The 22,242-nt window shown below is 35.4% G+C and overlaps 1 protein-coding gene across 5 annotated transcripts in view; it reads right to left on the reverse strand.

Moving 5' to 3' along the window:
• Positions 1-21,044, reverse strand: part of LOC128210390 (paired box protein Pax-5-like) — a 73,597-nt gene extending 52,553 nt beyond the window's left edge. For 2 of the 5 annotated variants that reach the window (XM_052914754.1, XM_052914741.1), the window contains exons 1-2: positions 20,832-21,042; positions 15,033-16,166 (exon numbers count right to left, since the gene is read on the reverse strand). In XM_052914754.1, the coding sequence (XP_052770714.1) occupies positions 15,033-15,711 (679 nt within the window). In that variant the 5' untranslated portion in view covers positions 15,712-16,166; positions 20,832-21,042. Of the gene's footprint in view, positions 1-15,032; positions 16,167-20,831 lie in introns of all 5 variants that reach the window. The other 3 variants (XM_052914760.1, XM_052914734.1, XM_052914747.1) reach the window with 3 other exon arrangements.
• Positions 21,045-22,242: the final 1,198 nt, after the last annotated feature.

Here is a 22,242-nt window from a genome sequence, read left to right on the forward strand (position 1 = left end):
TATTGAATGTTTGACAATTTTACGGTTATCGAAGTGTAATACAAGTTTATACGGACACAATCAGCGTCAGGATAGATACAATGTTATGTCAATTTTGCATGTTTCATGACTTTAAATACGTCATGGGTTTTCAAGCACGTTTGAAAAATCCGTCAACTGTTGCAAAGCGAGGCATTATTTGCTCGCGCCGAAGCTGCGGTCTCAGACATTGAAAGGCGGAGCTAGGCAAGTCACCGACACGCCCATGCGCACTCAGGCGACGCCCACTGAGCAGTTTTCATTTGTTTATTGGTTACCGATAGCAGGCGCGGTAAATCCCGTACCAGCGGAGTGGCAAAGTTCAATACGGTAGGAGTAGACTCAGCTTAGAGAAAAGCAAGCTTGGTGAAGAGAAATTGTTCATCTGAGGAGAGGGAACGAAGCAGTAAGCAGAATTACAGTAGGGTGAAAGATGGACGAAATGTGGTATACGCTTCGGTCAATGTTCCATACCGATACCCAAGTTCGATCATCAATGTACCAAACTAACCATTTGATTGTTAAAGCCGCAGAATCCAGTAACTGTATACACAATACAAATGGATGAAGGCTTGTGGTCATTCATAAAACTCTTGTTAACAGTATCTTTATGATTGATAGATAGAAATAAATCAATTGAGGGGCTAGATTAATCACCTATGACTTTATGGCTGAAAGTTTTCGTACTAAATACGACATGATGGATAATGCCGACTAACAAATATATTCTGTTTCGTATTTTTGTCAAAAACATACAGAATCTGTAACTTTGACAGAAAATAAAAGATCAATTATGAAAAGGAATACTTATTGTTTCTACTCTGTTTCAGTAACAATAACATTAATGAAAACTATAAAATCTATAAATCATTAGGTTAAAAAGACACATTTGCAAAATAAGTAACAGATGAAAAAGAATAATTTAAATTAGCAAAAGTACCAAGGGGCCTATTCAATAGTGGTTTTGACATATTGCAAATGCGGAAAAAAGTTCTCACCAAATGCACGGCAATAACTTGATTTAAAGCGCCACCTGCTTTGCGAAAACCAAAAACTTGTACTTTTGCCTTAAAAATACAAAATTTAAGCGTTGTCATATAAACGAATGGGAAAGTTTAGTACCGACTGAAAATGACAAACAGAGCTTTAGAAAGTGAAAGCCCACTCGGTTTATTGCATATTTATGGTGGAAAATTATCATAATTTGGTAGTTGTAAGTAAGGGGACGTCTTTGATTTTCACATTAACTGTTTGATGACAAAGTCGATAAAGACTGTTTTCTCAATTTATATCAACTTAGTTTGTTGATTTATTTCAAAGTTTATTTAAAAAAAACTAATCGCAGAATCATCGAGACTTTAAACAAAATTTTAATATCTTGACAAGACTTGCGTTGCAAGAGATATCGCCCAAGAAATAGGTAAATTACTCCTATGAAATTTTTGAATACACTTTTTGTTTTCTAAAACGTAACTTAGTACAGTGGTGACGCAAAAGGAAAAAAATAACCATCCCTAAGTTATATTCCTGGTTGCTGGATGACAAAGTTAAAAAGTGCATATTTCGACATTGGTTTGTTTATCTTCATATATATGCACTTACATTTACGTGTGACTTGTCGTAACTTGACGTAAACTCCAATATATTTGTTTTGCCAGATATTCATCTATTATTCTGTTGTTGTTTTTCTTGTGTGGTCATCTGTATATATTATTATGTTTGTGTTTTCACAAAATCTTTTTGCATGTATTTGCTGATATTGCCAATAAACTGAAACTAAAATTTAACGTTAAAAGTGCACGAATTCAAAATTTTGTAAAGATTTCTTATTTTAATTTCACTGATATAAAGAGTTTTGCTTTAATAGGGTATACAATTAAAATATGGAAACCTTTATTCTTAAGAATGACAGCAACTTTTTAAAGCTTGTAAAACACACAAGGAATAAATTCAAAATTGTACACTCAAGTTGAACTATTTAAAATAGTCTAATACGGCCTCTTACAGAGTTGAAGAAGAAGTGTTTTGACGGTAAAAACAACAGAATGTTAAACATACCATAATCATGTACTATATATTATCAGACAAAAGGTAGTCCAAACAAGAGCTGTTGTTTTGTAATCAACGTTCTAGTCCTTTCTCCAGACAATGACCGTAACTAAAGTTAAATGGGGAATTGATCGTATCCAAGGCAACCGACTTCCAAATAAAATGCAATTTTAAGGACGACCATTAACAGTCTAACATTTTAAAGAGGTACAACTTGGATATTATGTCTACATCTTCCGAAGTTCGATTATTTCCCTTTTCAATAAAGTTTGTCGATTTGTTTCAAGAAATGAAATTGTTAACAAAAACTTTTGAAAAATATATTGTACTGAATGCTATCAACACATAACATATAGCAAAATAGTCATGCAGAAAATGTTGTTGTTGTTTAATTTTAACTGTTTTAATATTCATTGTTAGGAAAAGGGAGGTAACAAATTATGTTTCTTTAAAGTTTTGATGAAGTAGTTATCTCCCCTATATCAAAAGATTAAAACGAACGAAAAGATAAGCACTTTATTCACGTAAAACGCAACAGTTGAAGTTTTGACGTGATAGCTGTCATTATCTAAATCATATTTCCTCTATTCTGCATGTTTGTAACCAATTCTTAAATACTTAAAAACTAAGTCAACCCTTCGTTGATACATGCGCCTATAAAAAAAACACAATCACAGAGGATATTATTGCAGAATTAAGTGTTGCTTTCAGGATAATGCTAAAGATATCGATTAGAGATGTGAAGATGTCCCAGACTCAACAGATCCCAAACAAATTAAATCGATTGATCGGTGCAAACTAAGTGATTAAATTCATTAGAGACGATTCCAGGGGCCTAGAAAGGAAGTCGCGAAACAAGGCGCCTTGCATGAGATTTACGGATTTCAATAAAAATGCAATTTACCTGAGAAACAAGGCATTTCAATTTATTGTGAATTTATTGTAATAATTGAAGACAAGTTCGGCAAACCAGAAATAGTGCCGTGCTAGACCCGGCCTGGACTGATTAATTATGACCAGTGTAATGAAGCATGCTTTGACATTTTTGATGAAAAGTTCAACCAGCCAGAAATTTATCATTTTGATGGAAATACACTTAACAGATAATTTTAAAGAAATAGAATTTCTAGTGATGCTTAAAACATTGCGCGTTAGTTTCCATGACAACAAAACCATTATATACCCCTCAAGGCAACCAGAGGCCACTTTGTCAAAGCCCGTCCTCATTCCGGACTGGACATAGTTTTACCTACAACCGATCAAAATATAGCCTCAATATATACAATGCACGTTTATGGACAGCAAACTGTTTTAATATAAATGTACATTTTATCGTAGCTATATATAGGTCAGTCGCTACTGAACAGTGTCAAGAGCACGACGTATGATTGATTCATTTGTGAGTCTATACCTGCCGTTAGCTCTTGGCCTTAAACGCGGGTCACATGATGTGTGTAATAAAATAAAAACATTCTTTTATAATTAATAATCATGGGACAATATAGTTATTGTTAATAGTTGACAGCATTTTCTGTTTCATTGAAAAACCAACTATAAAATTAACATATAAATGATAAACAACATGGTTATACGTGTTGTTCCTGCCTGCATCCAGGATATAAGCATTATCATATTATTATACATAATTTGTAAATAAGTCGTGTGTTATGTTTGTTTATAATATGATACCTATGTCTTAATGTGTTATCTTCTTTAAGTAAAGTTATTATTATTATTAATATTATTATTATTATTATTATTATTATTATTATTATTATTATTATTATTATAAACTTTCAATATATAATTCATTAATCTTTATAAAGTCATTGTTCAAAAAGTGTCGAAAACTGTACAACCGTGCGATATATATGTAGTCAGGGACGTAGCTAGCCCTCTATTCATGTGGATTCATAATTGTGTTTGGGTGGTCCGGGGGCATGCCACCCCCCACCCCCCAAAAAAAACAAAAACGGTGCAACATGGTGCATTGTGGGCGTTCTGAGGCGCTTTATTTAGTACTGGAAAATGGACAGTTTTAGGATCATACAAACATCTGAGCAAGTACGCATACTGCAACTTTGGCTGAATTGTTATATCTTTTTGTCAGAATGGTGTAGATTCAGCCGCGTACTCGCGTCAAGGCAGCTACGCGCCTGATAGTACGTTAAAATATTTGCGCAGGCTTATACATGGAAAGTAGTAGATCAACTGACGGGACAGTGAACGTTTTCAAACTGATTAATTGGCATTTAAGTTAAACCAAATCATATTTAAATGCAGCAACAAACAAAGTTTGAAACAGTTAATAACCTCAAACGAAATACATATTGATAGGTCAATTGAAGCTTGAGAACCCGTTGCGTTTCACATTAACAATATAAACTTAATGTATGGTAATTGATTAGATATGTTAGCCATTAACAAACAAGGCAATCTGATGCATCAATGACATTATTCTAGCAATTTACAACTGTTTAAAAGCATTGATAAAGAATTCCCCGCATGCCACATGTTGAAAAACAAAAGTTTTGTCATTTATGTACAAATAAAAGTGAATTTCTAAAGTGTAATTTTGATCGGTATTGTTTGAAATGCGGTGCCCCGGGCTGAACGCATCTGGACAGTGGAGATACCGCTTAGACCGGTAACCGATATCTAAACCAGCCCCCGGGCATCAAGCGTCTCTGTGATTGTCACTTTTCCATTTAAGTGATACAGGTTTTCAGAAGATGCTATCATAATTACTTGTCTTATTATTTTTCTTTTCACAGTTCTGTGTCAATTGAGTATGCACACTGTTAATGATCCAAGAAATGTCAATGCTATTGTTTTTATGTCACCTGTCAACACCCTTATGTGTGAAATTTTACGTAATAAAACATTACATAATTCCTTTTATATCTTGATAACGAATGGTATTCAACTAAATTATAATGAAACAACTATATGATAGATGTGCTTATCAGGAAACTAATCACTGAGAAAAGGTTGATGTATACACAAATATGCATAAGTTACAATAAAATTTACCATTCTAGAATTAACTAAACAACGCAGTCTTGGGTAACGACACCTTAGCACGCCGTACCAAAATCCATAGTCTTTAGGTTTCGGAGGAAGGAGGCGCACGTCCAAAGTTGCCGCCCCCTCCCCCTCCCACAAGGTCATCTCCTGTAGCGTATAATCCTGAACCCGTCCCTGTCTATTGGGGTTTATTAAAACGGTGACCTCCATAGAAATACGAAAATCGTTTTCATCCGGAGCCTATAGATATAGGTATTGGAGGAAGGGGGCGCACGCCCTAAGCCCCCCAGCCCCGCCCCCCATGCACACCCAAGTATAACCCTGCACCCGTCTCTGTCTACTGAGGTTTAATTAAAACAGTGACCTCCATAAACATGAGAAAATCGTTGTCACGAAAATGATGGGTAAAGGAACTTCATTAACTTTTCCAAATGTCATGAAATATAAGTAAGCATTGGGATGGGAAATGAACAATTATTATGGTCATATTACCTGAGCTTTGTATGCCGACTGCCTACATCTAGTATAAAATAACCTTGTTGTCATGGAAATCAAATTGGTGAAATGAAAACTTAGTAATTTTTTGACACAATAGAAGACGCCCGCACATATATACGACTGAAACTTTGAATAGCAGAGATGGATTTTCGCATTCCAAAACGCCCATAATTTTCAAGCAAACGACCGACACTTGAAAGTCAGAAGTTTCTTAAATAAAACCCACACCTGGGGCTATTGCTCGTCTTAAGTTAAGAAGCATTGGGGTAATTTAAAGAAATGCTATATCTCTAATCGGGCGTTTTAATAAACCTGATGTTTGCACCCACGCCATGGATAATGCCTATATTCGAAAATGCCCACAGGTGTATTTTAGAAATGGTATATTTGCCATGGTGTATATAACATGTTTTGGTAATAAAATGGCTCATAATAAATTCTATGTATAAACGTAAAATAGCTTCACTCATGCTAAAATACCTTGTGGAAAATTCAATAACGTTGTAATTTGAACAAACCAAACCAAATATTTGACAAAGGCTTTAACTTTATAAATAATTAATAATAAACATAACTATCACATTTCAATTCAAATGCCTAGTGCATATTCAATCTGGGGTAAAATACGACCTTTTCATGGGCTCATGAATAGTTTAATGCTCAACAACGATTGTTTACGGATTCAGTTTCATTCATGTCAATATCTTTCAAGCAAGACAAAACATTTCCGTTATACAAGCCAAGCCGAAACATAAAAAGTTGTAAAAAGAACAACCGAAGCAGAGAGAGAATAGAACACATATTGACATTTTCAAGGTCTGGTAGTAGCAAACCCAAACACTGTGGTTGGAGGACTTGCTAGGGTGAGCAGCGACAGTGGCCAAAGTACATGGCGTAACGCTGACCTAGTTCTTGCCGGTCTATTAGCCGTAGTGGCGGAACATTTGGAGCGGCGTAACGGTGGTGCACGTATTTGCCTTGATCCAATTGTTAATGCTTATAACCATGAAAAGAAGACTTGACTTGCAACGGACAGTTAGCCAACTGGCAAGAGATTTTCCTTCTGTATTCTAATCTTTGTCACACATAAGTTGGGCCACTGTATTCTGTGTCAAGCCGTTGAACACTTAAAACATATATCTAGAGCTGGAATTTTGGCAGATTATTTTATTGATACTGGAATGTACAGTGCTTTAATCAACCGGCTTCATGTTTTATTTTTGCGAAAAAAGTATTGTTCAAACGCCACCATTTACATAAATGTGTGAAATAAGACAAACCCGCATTTAAAAGGAGAAAACGTACACATGTATATAACAGTTACGCACATATGATGAAAATCACGCACGGATTTTAAATGACAGTTAATTGTGTGTGTGATGGATAGGGAAATTATAGCATTCGTCAACGTTAAAGAAAGGATGGACAACAAAGACAATAGATGAATCTGCCACATTAATGACGGCAGGTGGTTTTTCAGATTTCAATCAAACTTTACACAATGAAAAATGATTTTGTTTTCTAAGACGTACTGTTACTTTTGGTGTTTGTGGTTTCTTTTAATTCGTATTTTCTTAGAAGTACTTATTTGACCTTTAAGACATTAAATCTTTAAAACAAACTTTGCATCTTCATCTACACAATCAATTTTATGCGGCATTTTATAAATATATATTGTGTGAGACAAATATACTCCTTCACTTTTAGAAATGAAATTAACTTTATCATCTGATTTAAGAATATGGTGTACGTGTATATATGAAAACTAGTACCTGGTTTTCTTAAGTCAGTGTTGTAGACGTCAGTTTTGTTAACTTGAAACTTGAATATGATATAAACATGTTCATTTAAAGTGTACGTATTTATTCAAATCAGTGTTATCGTTAATCATCAGCCAGCACAACGCCGATCCTGTCATAAAAAATTAGCATTAAAATCAGTTCTGTTAACATTCATCATTAATATAATGGGCAATATACGTAAAAATAACCATTAAGATGTTATAAAGATGTTCAAAACATAAATTTGTAAAATGTGGATGGAGTTAAATCATGTCTATAGCCGTTTTGAGAAATCATTACACCTTATATGATTTCTTTGTATGAATAATTTTATTTCAGTGCAAGATTTTAATATCTCCTCTGTCAATAAAGATTGCACTATTATTACACACTGACTATTTAAAGAATACAAAATGGCGGATGCAAATGTATAGGTTGTTAAGGACATTTGGTACAATGTTTGAAAACCGCTATAAAAGTTACATCGTCTTCGTCCATGCACCTTTTACATATGTTTTCGTCGAGTACTTGAAAGTTTGGTCAAAAATAAGGGATTTCACTGGTTTAAAGAGGATCTGGTTTCGCGACGATGTGACATCTAATTAAAGCGTCACGATACACCTTACACTTCAAACCGTTTATTTACATTTTATCCGGCCATCGGAAATCTTATATTTACACAATATGAAACAGGAACCGAGACGTTAAATGAAATATAAATGTGTTGTCAGCTTGCAAGCAGATCCCTATATTTTACGACAACTGATTCATTGTCGTCTGGGGACTTTTACGACATTGGTGTTAGTTTCCATCTCATCAAGGCCAAAAACGCCATTATTTTTCGTGCAAACTGCTGGTGTCGCCTGAAATAGCAACTGTCTCCCAGGTTTTATCTACCGTTCACATAAAATTTAATATTTATGAGAGTTTGTTATTTAAGTATGAAACAAACAGTTAAGTTCAACAATATTGTGTATGTCTTTGAATCAATTGTAATTATAAACTATAATAAACATTCCTCAAACATTAGCAAGTTATCCATTTACTGGTACAATACATTGAACGTAATGTGGGCAAAAAGCAAACAAAGTTATAAACATATTTTTCTTCAAATGTGTCGAATATTTTTTCCCATTTAAGAAACTTTTCCCACAACGATATAGCTTTTCAGATACCATCTCTTAACAAGTTCACATAAACACGTAAACATTAATCAACTTAAAACTCACTTTCATTTTATCAAATTACATCTAGCAGTGAACCTTTACAAAAACAAAATTGCCATTTATGAAACTTTTTAGCAAAACGCTGAAATAAAAATGGCCGTCAATTTCCTTTTAACTTCCAATTCTAAGCTAGAAGTTGATCTTGATATAAAGCGATGGTTTATGAGATAAAGTACCTTGCTTGGGATAAAAGCATACTGCATACATCAGGGGTTTTAATCAACTCTACTTTCACTTACAGCCATTTAATTTGGCCATAAAATACATCACTTAACATTGCTTTCAAATTACATTTATACATGCTGTTTACCTCCATATGTGTACGTTTAATAGCCATTGCCAGTGACAAACAAGATATACTCAAGTCAAAATCAGTTTCTTCAAAGTCTTAGTATCTTCAATTCCTTATTGTGAATGCAGTTTTTTGTTAGTTTGTTGTTGACATTGTTTTGTCTTTGCGATGTTGTTAAATGCAAAATACACTTGCAACATGCAGTTTTAAAAGACTTCCGTCCGCGATCTAATCTGAAATGGTGTGTAAGGGTTTCAGTATTCTTTACGGGCTAAATTATAGTCAACGTCATAGTGTTGCCCATCAAGGTCAAATATTAAAATTTGATTTCACGTACTAGATTGAATCGTTTCATAAGTTGAACTTAACAACAGAATTCAAATACCAAATTTAACTGCTTCTAGGAAATACTTTTCTTATAATTAATTAATTATGCAAAAACTGGCATATTTGAGACAACATCCCAAGATGTACTTCAACAAGGTCAGAGCGATAAATAAGTTTACATTAAGACTTGTTAAAACGTCATGGGCTCATATTAGATAAACGTAATATGTGATGGATTTATATAAAATTAACTGATTTTTTTCTTTCTTATTTTAGCATGTCATTCAAACGAAATGCTACTTTTGACAAATTTGTATGCAACCTTATAGCTAAAAGTCTTATAACCCTCTTTACCAAGTATGAATTGGTTTACTGAAATATTCGGGATGAATGCATATTTTGAAGAAAACCTTTTCAACTAGGCCTATTCATTTGGAAACATTAAACCCGTACCCATGCCGGGTGCGACGTAGTCAAAATACCATTAGCAATCAAGTGTGATAATTGGAAATTGACATGTCCTCTCCATGGATATGTATAACTTGCAGCAAGATTTGTCCACGAAGAAGAAAGTTTCAAGTTTATAACCCGGTCAAGCTGACAATAGCAAGAGAAAACGAAGGGAATATGTGTGTGTGTGTGTGTTTCGGTAGTTTAAAGTAGCCCTAGGAAGTTAAACACAGTTGATCTTCACAAAAGGCCTATTTAACACCACATTATTGGAGGTTTACATAATCCGTTCAAATACTTTCAAAAGAAAAGGCCTTTACCAAAGGAATGTTTTCATTATGTTTCGACCTATTGTTGCAGCATTATAGCACAGTTGTGATAAAAAGAAAACCAAATGCTGAAATGTCCAAAATTTGGGTTTAATGCCGAAAGTACGCCGAGGGGAAGCAGTGGTTAAATTTTAGTACCAGAGGAACCAATTAAAATTTTCTATGGTTCGACCTTCTTAGACGGCGAACCGAGACATGGGCATCTGATAACCGAAGGAAAACCAAACACAGTATTCGAAAACTGCGATGTTAAAACTCCACATACCAAATCTGGTACAATTAAAAACACGCCTTCTTTCCAATGCAAAGACAACAGTCAAATGAAGATCCAGCCAGGCTGGCTATAACGGTCCATGATTGTAGCCGGTCATCAAGTGGACACGCCCTTAGGCCATTTACCATAAAATCGTCAAAGATCTTGGGTCGAACTACCCGTTAATTATCGGTAAATCTAGCACCTTCTCCCTTTGGCGTTTGTTTGAAGGTCCGCCACAAGAAGGATCTAACTGATGTGTCTCATCATAAGCTCTTAACGCAGTCTCGCTATTGTCCAACTTGTCAAAACAATATAACGAAAGCCTTACTCTGTTATTTTCGACGATTATAAAGAATTACCGGTGTTAAGTGGCCGATCATGGTTTCAAAGGGAAACTAGTGTGGGAAATACGGAATATTTGAAGATTTAGCCATGCTTAAAGATACTAGATGGGTGGAAGTTTGCAAAAGGGTTCCTAAGACTTTTTAGAAGGCCAAACTCTTGTAGCCTATCTATTCTTCATGGTATTAATGTTCCTATGGGTTTCTCAAAGCATGGGCTTGTCTTGGAACTTGGGGCCCGTTCCAATCAAGACCTTAGCCAATGTTAGTCGAAAACTGAAATTAAGTGTCATTTTTTGTAATTTTGCTATGTATGTTTCACTTTGTATGTTAAATTTCAGCCAATATTATAAATGATTACAAAGTTTGGGAGATAATTGATTTCACCTTGTTGTTCTCATGGATGTTTCTACGGAAAAATGAGAAATGACTGAAATGGGCCCAAGAGTAAGAAACAAGAAATGAAAAAGCCACAAAAAGCCCACACACTGAAAGGGTGGAGAAATTCGGGATGGCGTTTACATAAAAGGCAACCTAACACACCGAATGGTTGTCATAAAGTTGTGTATAATATAATGATTCATAAGCAGATGATGTTTAAAAACGTTGTCAAAACATCATGATTTTATTGACGCCCACGAAACAGTTCAGGAGACGATGCATTGTGATTTAGTGAACATGTGTTTTGTTATGAGGTAAAGTCAAGCAACCATTCATCAACCCATGTACAGCCATGATTTTAACAAGATTACAATGACGTTTGCAATTTTAATGAACCCCATTAGCCATAACCAGAATGGCGGCGTTATCAGATGATGGTACGACCGCAAATGGGTACGAATCCCAATACGGATGCAGTTAGGGGATCGACATGTTTAATGTATAACTAACACGATATATGGCTCAAATATTTTTTGCGGAAATAAGAAAATATCATCCAATACATATATGATTATGCAAATCGTTGTATTCAAAAGCAAGAGCAATGTTAAGAAATCCCCAAAATGGCGTTTATACATTAATATATGACCTTTAAAGGGCATCAAGGTAATACATATGTTAATTTCAATATAGATCTGCTATAAATGTATATATTACGGGTATATATTTAATAATGTAAGGTAAACATAAATATTATATGATATTATGTTACAATAGAATAACTTTCGTACTGGTTATACAATATATATATAAACTGAATGATTGCCTGAAATGAACGACGTAAAATTGTATTTTATTTCATATCATGCAAGTATAACATCTAGCTTTCATGGTGTAATAAATGTAAATTAGTTTTTAAAAGTGACACTTGCGCAAACATCGTACGAAATGTCATTCGACAGATGTTTTTAAACAAACAAAAAACAATTTCGTTGAATAACTGGTTTTTAGACAGCAGTATTAATCTACAAAGACTCGCTAGCAATAAAATTATGAATTATGGAATATTTCACAAAATCATGCAGCTAATAAGTAAAAAAACTGACGCGGGCACTATGCACAAAACTTAGGCTTGAAACGTGGATTGATACCAATTTGGTCAAATGGTAGAACAATTTGACATAAATATGACTCACAATTAAGGTAAAACGACAAACATTCAAGGCCATAGGTGTATGAAATATGAAATAATAATAAAACATATAAGTTATGCACATCATGTGAAGACAACATGTGAAGGTATGATATTAGACATGCATGATTCATCCAAACTCTCTGAAATGTTTCGCTGAATTTACGCCGAATACGTTTCATATATATTACCTTGCACATGTAAAATTTAACAATAAAATGTGACTTTTTAAGAACTTGGAATATAATAACAATGTGTATGAAGATCTACAAGGTGACTCATAAGCCCTGTATGACTGGAAGTGTTACCCATCGACCATTTTCAATTTGCGGCCAATATTTTGTGTCATTACTTACATCAAGAACGCCACGCAGTGAACGCCAACACAAGTGTGTTGCTGTCGTTGCTGGCAACATATATACCAAGTTTCATTTGAATAGCTTGTGTGTGTTTTTAGTAATGACCAATGTTAAAGTTTTTACCACGCCGACGCAGATACCAAGACTACGATCATACCTCGACTTGTTTCCGCCGCAGAAAAGACGAGCTAAAAAATGATTTATCGAAACTTAATTCAGTTGCATATATACATTTTCATAAAAATGTTCCCCTGTGGGAAGGTGTCAACTGCCTCAATGTCCTCCGATTTCAAATATGAAAGAGGATGACACTGCTTTTTCATTTACATTCGACAAAAATGCAGCTGGTAATTTCAATTTCAAAACCGTCCACACCACGTTGATAATGCGTTTTAATCAGAATTTGTAGGTAATAAATCTAATACAAGGCTAGTGATGGTAATATTCCCATCACATTTCGAACCTTGTTATATAGAAAACTGAAACTTCAATTCGGTGTATCATGTATGCTTTTATGGTAATTACTTTACAAAGTTTTCAGGAAAATTCATATCTTAATGAATACATCTGATGAATCGACCAGTCTACCTTATGGATGTCTATTTTCATTATGTTTTCAGCCTGTGTTTGAAGTATGTGACAATATGTAAATGAATTGTATATTTTAGACCACATTTTATGAAATTATGACTGAGGACATTCGCCTTTTAAGCGCCGCTTTATCATAGCTTTTATTCAGATAAGCACAATTTAAGAACTATTTTGATTTAAAGAATGTTTATGTCCTTGATTATTTCCAATCAGTAAAATCAAAATTAATTGACAAAGAATCAGTCTGGTTAACCAAGTCCTTTAGAAACGTGATATTATAATATCAATTGACAGTTTTCGTTCCCTATAATTGTGACAATCTTCATCAAATAACGAGCATTGTCAGCTAGCATACGAAGTTTGTGACACAGTGTATAAGAGTGCAGACCACTTGTGGGATGAATGATATTTCGATAGTAAACACTTATAGAAGCCTTTACCAAAGAACATAACCTTATGCAAATCGTCGTCTTTGTAATGAAGAATGACAACAATGAATCGCATGTACAAATAGAACCTGTTTACATTTAATTTGGTTTAAAACACGTTAATAATCTCATAAAATATTTCTCGTTTACGATTTGAATACACATGGTGTAAGATTTACAGCTATGGAAACTTTGCATATAATTTTGTGCATTATATGAAAACATTATATTCCTTGACGTCACACTGTCTCACTTTTTTGATAGTTAAGTTCGCTTAAGATCTAATTACTTATCAACCATGTATGCATAAATGCAGTGATATATCTTCATAAATTCATCTTTTATTGTGATGTTTAAGTTACAAAGTCATATTTTGTTACGTAAGAAATGACTTTCTCAGGTTATAAAAACAATATTATTTCTCTCGCTAAGTGCATACATTAAGAAAATCATATTATTACCCAAAATATTAACGAGAGCTCTGGCTTAGTAATAAATATTTGCATAAGCATTAAGAGCCATAATCCAACGAGTAATAGTCGACGCTTCACTAGCCAAAGTTCTGCTTCAAGTCCTTAAGAACTGCTTCACTGGGGCTAGTAATAATTCCACAAATCCAATGTCAACATGTACGCTCGAGCAGTCAACAATATCTTTTCCATGCATCAAATCGCCGCAAATACTAATCTCTTTAAGAGAACATTTCCCTTTCAAGACAAGGTGCATGGACATTTCAATTCTTAAAACGCCGATCATTTGTGTTAGGGCTGATTCTAATCCTACAAAATTGTAATGTGTTAGAAAACTTTTTATTTTCAATACATGAAGATATGTATCCTCTTAATGGATATTCTAATTAATACATTGAGAAAACTTTGGTTACAAAGCCGCAACGGACGCCTATGCTTTAAAACGCTGTGCACAACGTCTACTGTACATGTAGTTCAAGACGAGAGTCCTTTAAGCAGTGTCATTTTAAGTACTAAAGACTCAATTGACGCATTTGCCATGAGTCAAAATTGCCACAAATTCGACTGTTTTCCGTGATTTTACGTATTTCTAAAGACGAGAGGACAGCGTTACATGGAACGTCAATCGTCATTCGGATTTGTCATATAATTGAGGCCAACAGTTTAGCATGGTGTACTTGTTTGACATTGGTTGGACACTGCATCATTCGTGTTTTACAATAAGAAACACGGTTTTAATTTTCCACCAACACACAGGTTACATGTAACCAAATACCAGAGCGACAGAGACGCGCCGTGTTCTGGCTGTAAGAGGCTGAGGGTATTCAGAGATTGTAATTCTATCATTTCTATGGATACCTTTAATTCAATTTCAATGCCGTTATTGTGCTGTTGTCAATGATCAATCTTTGTTTCCGTCATGTAATTGAACGGTGTGCAATTGAGGGATTGAAACGTTTATTTAGTAATATTTTAGCGATGCGTTAGTTCTGTTAGTTGACTTAAGTGTACATTTACCTCCGCTTCCGTTTGAGTTCCCGTTCATCATCTGTCCCTTCGGCGACTTCCCTCCTTTGCCACCCTTCGGAGACGTCTGCTGCTGCTGTTGTTGTAGTTCTAGCTGTTGTTGTTGCTGCTGCTGATACTGCAACAACTGATCGTGCTGTTGTTGTAGTTGTTGCTGCTGTTGTTGAAGTAGCTGTTGATGCTCAATAAGACCCTGTGGCAACATCTCTAAAATGGTGTGTGTCGGAACTAACGTGGCCGTCTGGAGTTGATGAGAATGGATCGTCACCGGTTGTAACTGAGACGGTGCCTCCAAAGGGGGCGGCTCCGTTTTGATTTCCATATTATCAGGCGACAGATCATCTGTACCCTGCTCTATTATCACTTGCGTCGGCATTACGTTCTCCCCGTTCGATTCTTGACCTCCGGTATCCTGTTCCATGTCGTCGTCGTCATCGTCTTGAGCTTCGGTGCTGTTGATGGTGGCCGCTGCAGCCGCTGCTACAATATCTGTAGTAGCAACTGACTGTATGTTGGAACCAACGGGAAGCATAGAAAGAGGCATCGCCGTTAACGCGATGGTGTCTGTTGCAGATGACGTGAACGTGACGCCACCGGAGTAGGAACCCGCCGACGTCACAAAGCCTGCACTTGACGGTATAAGCACCAAACCTCCTTCAACGCTCATCATTACAAGTTATTATGCGGTAACGTTTAAAGCAAAAAATTACGTAGTATCAAACTGTCAACAACTCGCCACTTGTCACTAAATTCTCTTAATACTCCTGTTTGACACACTTAATGTCCGGTATTGTCAGCATGTATAAAACGTAATTAGTTAAATTAGCACAGAAACACATGTTTCGCCGGCATGTAATTGTATATATTCCGAGTTGTTCAAGTCTGACGAAGCTGATTGACAAGAAAACTTAGAATAAGAGTCACAAAACCGTGAACAAGAACTGGACCGTGCTCTCTCCTACCTGTTTTAATAAAGCGCACTCAGCCGTACTGTCGCTCAGGTAGCAAGTTGAACGGTGTCGTCACAAAACTAGACCACGCCTACCGGATTGCTGAAGTTGACAATTTTTCTTAGGACTTTTTGCTGTTTGGAATGCTTGTTGGCTGGTTTTATTCATTAGGCATCTGAAAATATACATTTAAAGGGTTTATCACATATGTCAGTTAAATAATATACAAAAACATCGGCAGGTGGTATGCATATTTACATAAAACCTATTCGGTATAGTTTTTACCTGCCATATTGTTTACATTGAAAGCGGCTATTTGATTGGTTGAGAATGTCATTCCCGCCATTGTGGTTGTCATCAGCCATTTTTGCCCCAGGTAACTTTATATGTTGATGGTAAAACTGATATACCGCATTCCTTTGCTTTAAAGGTTAACAAAATAGTATACTTTAATAATGTTTTCGATGGCGTCTGATTGCATATCTTTAGAAAATTGATCTACTTCAAATTAAGCGAGGTTCATCTGGTGGGACTTTTCTGCAAACATGCTTCGGTGACAATGTTTATAATTGTCGCTAGCTGGAAACATTCATGCAGATACGAGATTGATTTTCAATAGCGATCGATTGAAGTAGTCTTGTTATATTTTAAATAGTGTACTTAATACATTGAATTTTGAATTAATTAGGTCTCTTAAATCGATGATTTATGGTCTAGTAAGAAAATACTTTATGTAAGATATTCATGTTAAACAATTTCAAGGTCAACTTTTTGATCTGTAAATGGAGATGCTCAATAAAAAGCAAAATAACTACAGCATTTAAAAGGGGAATGTATAAAAATACAGAATTAGAAATCATAGGCTTAGACATCTAGTGGTTGGCACTTATTGGAGTAATTGTAACATAAGCGGTTTTATTTGTTCAATAACAATAAACATGTACACAGATATTTAATAATCCATTTAAGGTTATGTAAGAAATGCACAAACGACTTAAAGTAGCATTTGAGAATATCAGCCAGATAGGAATCTAGAGAATGTGAAGGTCAATGGTACTTTGGAATCACGTCCTGGTGGCCTCGAGAGGGAAGAATAAACCCGCACTTTTCAACCAGCGATTATTTTATTATTTTTATTTGCCATTTATTGTCTAATTTATTGAAGTTGTTGCGCGATTCAAATTTAAGATATCAATTATTTGATGTTTAAATAAAAAGTACTTTTTGTACTAAAGGAAGGATATTAAAAAAATCGGAATGATAAATTCATACAAAATTGTGTTAGGTAATATTACATCTAAACTTTCGCACTGAAGTTGTCTGTAAATACGACCGCAAAGAACGTTAAACAGATCTATGGAAAACTGCAAATGACAATATTTGTTCAAATTATGTACTTCTTCGCAAACAGATCTTGAACAAACTATAACAGTGTAAGACTTTCTTGTTAAATATTGTGACACCGATATACATCATACTGCTAAAATCTTCCGAAATATATCAAGGAGCAACAGTATAACGTGCATTAAATGACAAATATATGTCAATTAAGGAGATGGAAAGTACAAGAAATGAATGCAATGATATCACTCAATAGTACAAGAACTATATTTAATAATATGACTTAATAGGACAAGAACTAAATGCATTGATATTAGTTCATAGTACCAGAACTAAATGCAATGATATTACTCAAAAGTACAAGAACAAAATGAATTAATATTATTTAGTGGAACGAGAAGTAACTGAAATAAGATAATAGGGTTTTAACCAGGTCTTCAAAGGGACAGGTTGCTGCAGGAAAAGGATAGGGTTCTTCGGGAAAAAGTAGCATATTGTATATGGCAGAGAAATATATGAACTTTAAGAAGTTCACAACAAAACAATAGGAATTGTGCTTTATTGAAGGAATAATAGGTTTCGACTGCCGTCTTCGTCCAGTGTATATGAATTTATAATAATGATTTAAGTTTTAAGCAAGACAAAGTATTTTTTGATTATCTTAAGCATTTAATTCTAAGAAGGCAGGTCGGTACACAAGCTGGTTTCCATGAGGGCAGAAGGGTGCTACCAAAAAAAAGGAATTAGTGCAGCACTCTTCCATAACTCTTTAGCTAAACGCTTATAGATACCTTATTGAATATGAAACAAATGAAATTATATAACTTTATTGTATTAAGAATGTTTCTCCTTAGTACTCATCAACAATCACGAGGTCGGATCTAAACACTCGCAGATATTATATATAAGTCCTGCAAATTATACAAGAGGCATTCATATCATTGCAAAAGTGGTTTATATTCATTCCCGAAATTGTCATCAACTCACACTAGATATATGATCGCTATTGATACTAATTTATTTCAGTTCGATTCACTTTACCATCTCCTAGGCAAAAACCAGTACTGATTTCATTTTGAGGAGCCATGTGAAAGGACCCCCCCCCCCCCCCGGGATTCGAACTTCACAGCATCGCAATTGAAGGCACTTTCAAGTGTTGTTGGTTGTACATTTTGACTTAATATGTGAATAACATGTATTCTCTAATGGTCATCCCTTACATTTAGTATGTTTATTTTTGTGTTACACTTAATGATGCAATTTATAAGAAGACAGTCGGACTGCTGTATTCATTTTTCATATATGAAAATGCATATCGAAGGCCAATTATCGGTTCAGGAAGTAGAAAATTGTTGCATAAACTGAATGACATGATCAGAACGTAGTCAATTATAAATACATAAAAGTTATGCATAAAGTTGGTTATCAAAATGTACGAGGGTTTTTTCTCATGAATTTTCCCTTTCTGTCATGTTTAACATACACTTTCAAAAGAACGATGGCGACCTATTGAATTTATTAAATTAAAAATCATTCTCAATGCCGCATAAAACCATTTCAATGAGCCCGTATAATGAAAGTTTGGATAGGGAAAATCTGATTTCAATTTGAGCCCGTCTTATGCAAGCACTTAATGTATAATTGGGCAATTTCTGTACGGCTATTGGATCAGGTGTGGTATTTCGGGTTGCGAATGTGAAAACAGCTTTTGTCTGACTGGCCATTGAAACTCGATACCCATTATTCAAGGTGTAGAATTTAGTACCCAGACTTTCATAACCTTAACACAAAATTAGGACGCTTTCCGAAACTTTAAAGAATATATCAATAATCTTGGAGCTTTTGAAAGATATTAATGTTGGCCATACGGAAATGGATATTGCCAGTTAAAGCAATCCGTTTTAATACAGCTTTAGAATGACACAAGAAATATGACTTTTTATGGTGACACCTGAAACGTCCGCTGAATTTTTAATTACAGACGACCTTTATTGCAGTGTTTGACAATAATCACATGTAACGTTTGTGTTATAATTTGAAAGTTAAGGTGTTTTATAAGAATATTATAGTTTTATATTTCGCAATCGTATATCAGCACATTAAAACTACCATTTTGTCAACAACCATGCAATTAAGCTCAATCATCACATTTAGCAGCCAAATAAAACCAGACTGTCAAAGCTAGAGTGGATGATCCGTGATATAGGGGTAATGTACTTGATAGGCTGTCAACCCAAGGGTCGCATGTTCGATTCGGCCTCAACACTAATCGTCTTCCCGGAAGCTTGTATCATCCATAGACTACCATGAGTTAGTGTGTAGTACTCTAAGAGACTCAATTGAAAACATAGCAACCGTATAATATTGCACAAACAGCAGAAACATTCAATCCAAAGAAGTTATTTATTTTTTTTAATAAAAAGTTAAATATTTAGATATAAATCATCCAAGAGCAATTGCAACAGCTCTAATCAGCTTCAGTCAAATGTTTTAAAAACCGTGTCGCAATCTTTCTTAAGCGTCCTACTAACCCAGAGAGCCTCTTAGTCAATGGCGTTTCCGCCTGATCAGCCAAGTAGCACCAAGGGCAAACATGCACCTCCGACCAAACACGCAAACAATGGACGCAAGCAGCGTAGCGAGACTTCGATCATGTTTATGAATGAAAAACCACTACAACTGTTTACTACGTCCCATAGAAATTCCCGTTATAATCATTACGAGATTCGCCTGATCAGCCATGTGGCACCGTCAAAATAAAGCCTGTTTCATGTTTGCACAGTAATTTCAAACACAACATGGCATGCAAGACCTGGCGCCAACCTCGCGGAACCCCGAACAATGCCAACAAAGAACCGAGGACGTAGACATTCCGTGACGGACAGATCGTGGGTTTTTCCTCCTGCACTTGACTGGTATTTCCAGAGGATAAAAATAGCCCATTAGTGTTTTGTATGACCAGTCAAGTGAATTCATCGGGCGCATGGCTAATCAAGGTTGTATTTCACATGTGCAGCGATCGTAAACATTGATATCAACCGCTTAAAATAAGTATGTAAAAGTGTTTATTATATCATTAAAATGTAATTTCAAATGCGAGCGCGCTGACCCATGTGTCCACCAATAGTGTCTTATTACTTACAGACATACCATTATATAGTTGGTGATTTTCCCCCTTAATGGGGTGAGAAAACTTTTAACAGGGTCTTGCAACTTTGATTCATTTAGAGCTGGGCATCGTCGTTTTCCAAACACTTGAATGTTGGTCATAACTGGAGAAAACCGTTCAACATATGCAAATGAGAACATGTTGATTGTAGTTGGCAAACTACACAGTACAACAAGGCCCATAACTGTGTCTTTGATAATTATTTAATGAAGCCATTTTCTTTTGTACAGACAAACGAAAGACACGCGTTGGGGTTCGCTCCGTGGTGCTCTTTTTCCTCCGAAAAAAAACGCTGCACATGTAGTGTTTTGTTCATGTTTAATAACATACCTTGACATGACATGATGCCCGGAACAGAATACGGGCTAAATAAGTTGCTCCAACTGCAAGCGTCAAAAGCATCGGTAATCCCGTCTCCTTGCTAAAGTTGCTGCTACAGAGACATCAATACCGTCAGGAGATCCCGATCACAACGTCAGAAGACCGTAAGTTGCTTCTACACAGACGTCAGCAGCGCCGGGAGATCCTGTTCGTAATGTCAGAAGGACGCAACTGTAAAGGTAAATGCGACAGTGAATGTGGACACCACAGAATACATATTTAAAATCACTCCATCATTTATTTTGGAATGCCCCTAACGGTAATTGCACATGTATACTTTTTATTTCTTTCACATTGACCTGTTCACGTATATTATCTGAAAAAGCAATTATTTCTTACACAGCAACATCAGATTTAAATATTCATATGAACTTTATATATAGCGTAAATTATTTCGATTGTTCACCGATAAAAGTCGTAACTCACTTTCACAACGAGTTTCGACTGATTTTATTTTCTTTCGAGACACTCATTTTGCAAGTTGGACGGATAGTTTGTCATCAGGGCAAACATCAAGATCAGATTTTAAGGACAAGCTCATCAATATTTTCGTAGATATGACCAACATCACGGCCTGTGCTAAACGACCACGACACAATGACGACTATAAGAAAATGACACTACCATGGCACATCCATCTTATTTTCTTTGAAAACCGACTTCAGCATCCCCCGTTCTTTACTGTATTATTCCTGGTTAGTTGGTAAGTTGTCGGCCGGAAATTCCCCAGTTCATCACCATATAAGCAGTTTGGATTGCAGGTTTTTTCAAGCTATTGTGAAAAAGGGTTCTACTCAGAGGCGGAAAAAATACGGCGATTCCCGTCAATTTTGGAGTGTCCATGCCTAGTTGCTTTCGTATGTAACGGAACCAAACAAGTTGGTAAAAATTTACGAAACATGTCGTTTGAGTTTGTCATAAGTACTGTCTAAATACAAAATAACATGTACAAACTTCCCTTTTCTGGTGATATATTTATTACACAAATGGGTTCGATATTCGACCATACAATCCAAAACTGCTGGATTGGAAAACTAAACCCCAGTAATAAAAGCGACAATTCAGTAAAGGATCTTCCTGATTAGCAACCAGTACACCATTATATAAAAGTGTTTAATTCTACGGTTTGGTTCAAGTTAGCCAAAATCGTTATTGATTGGTCGATAATTATGTATTCAATAACTATTTATGACCAATCAAATTGCTTTGATATGCAAACTAGCCCAAAACAACCTGATAACTTATTCAGTTTCATAAATTCAGCTGCAGCACTGCTGTCCGCTTTTCCAAAAGCCCTGAAAACAGGCCCTAGTTGAGGCACGAGCCAACAACCCATTGGTGGGGGATCGACACCTTCAGA

The sequence above is a fragment of the Mya arenaria genome, chromosome 2 (genome assembly GCF_026914265.1).
Source record: "Mya arenaria isolate MELC-2E11 chromosome 2, ASM2691426v1".
NCBI classification, from domain to species: Eukaryota; Metazoa; Mollusca; class Bivalvia; order Myida; family Myidae; genus Mya; species Mya arenaria.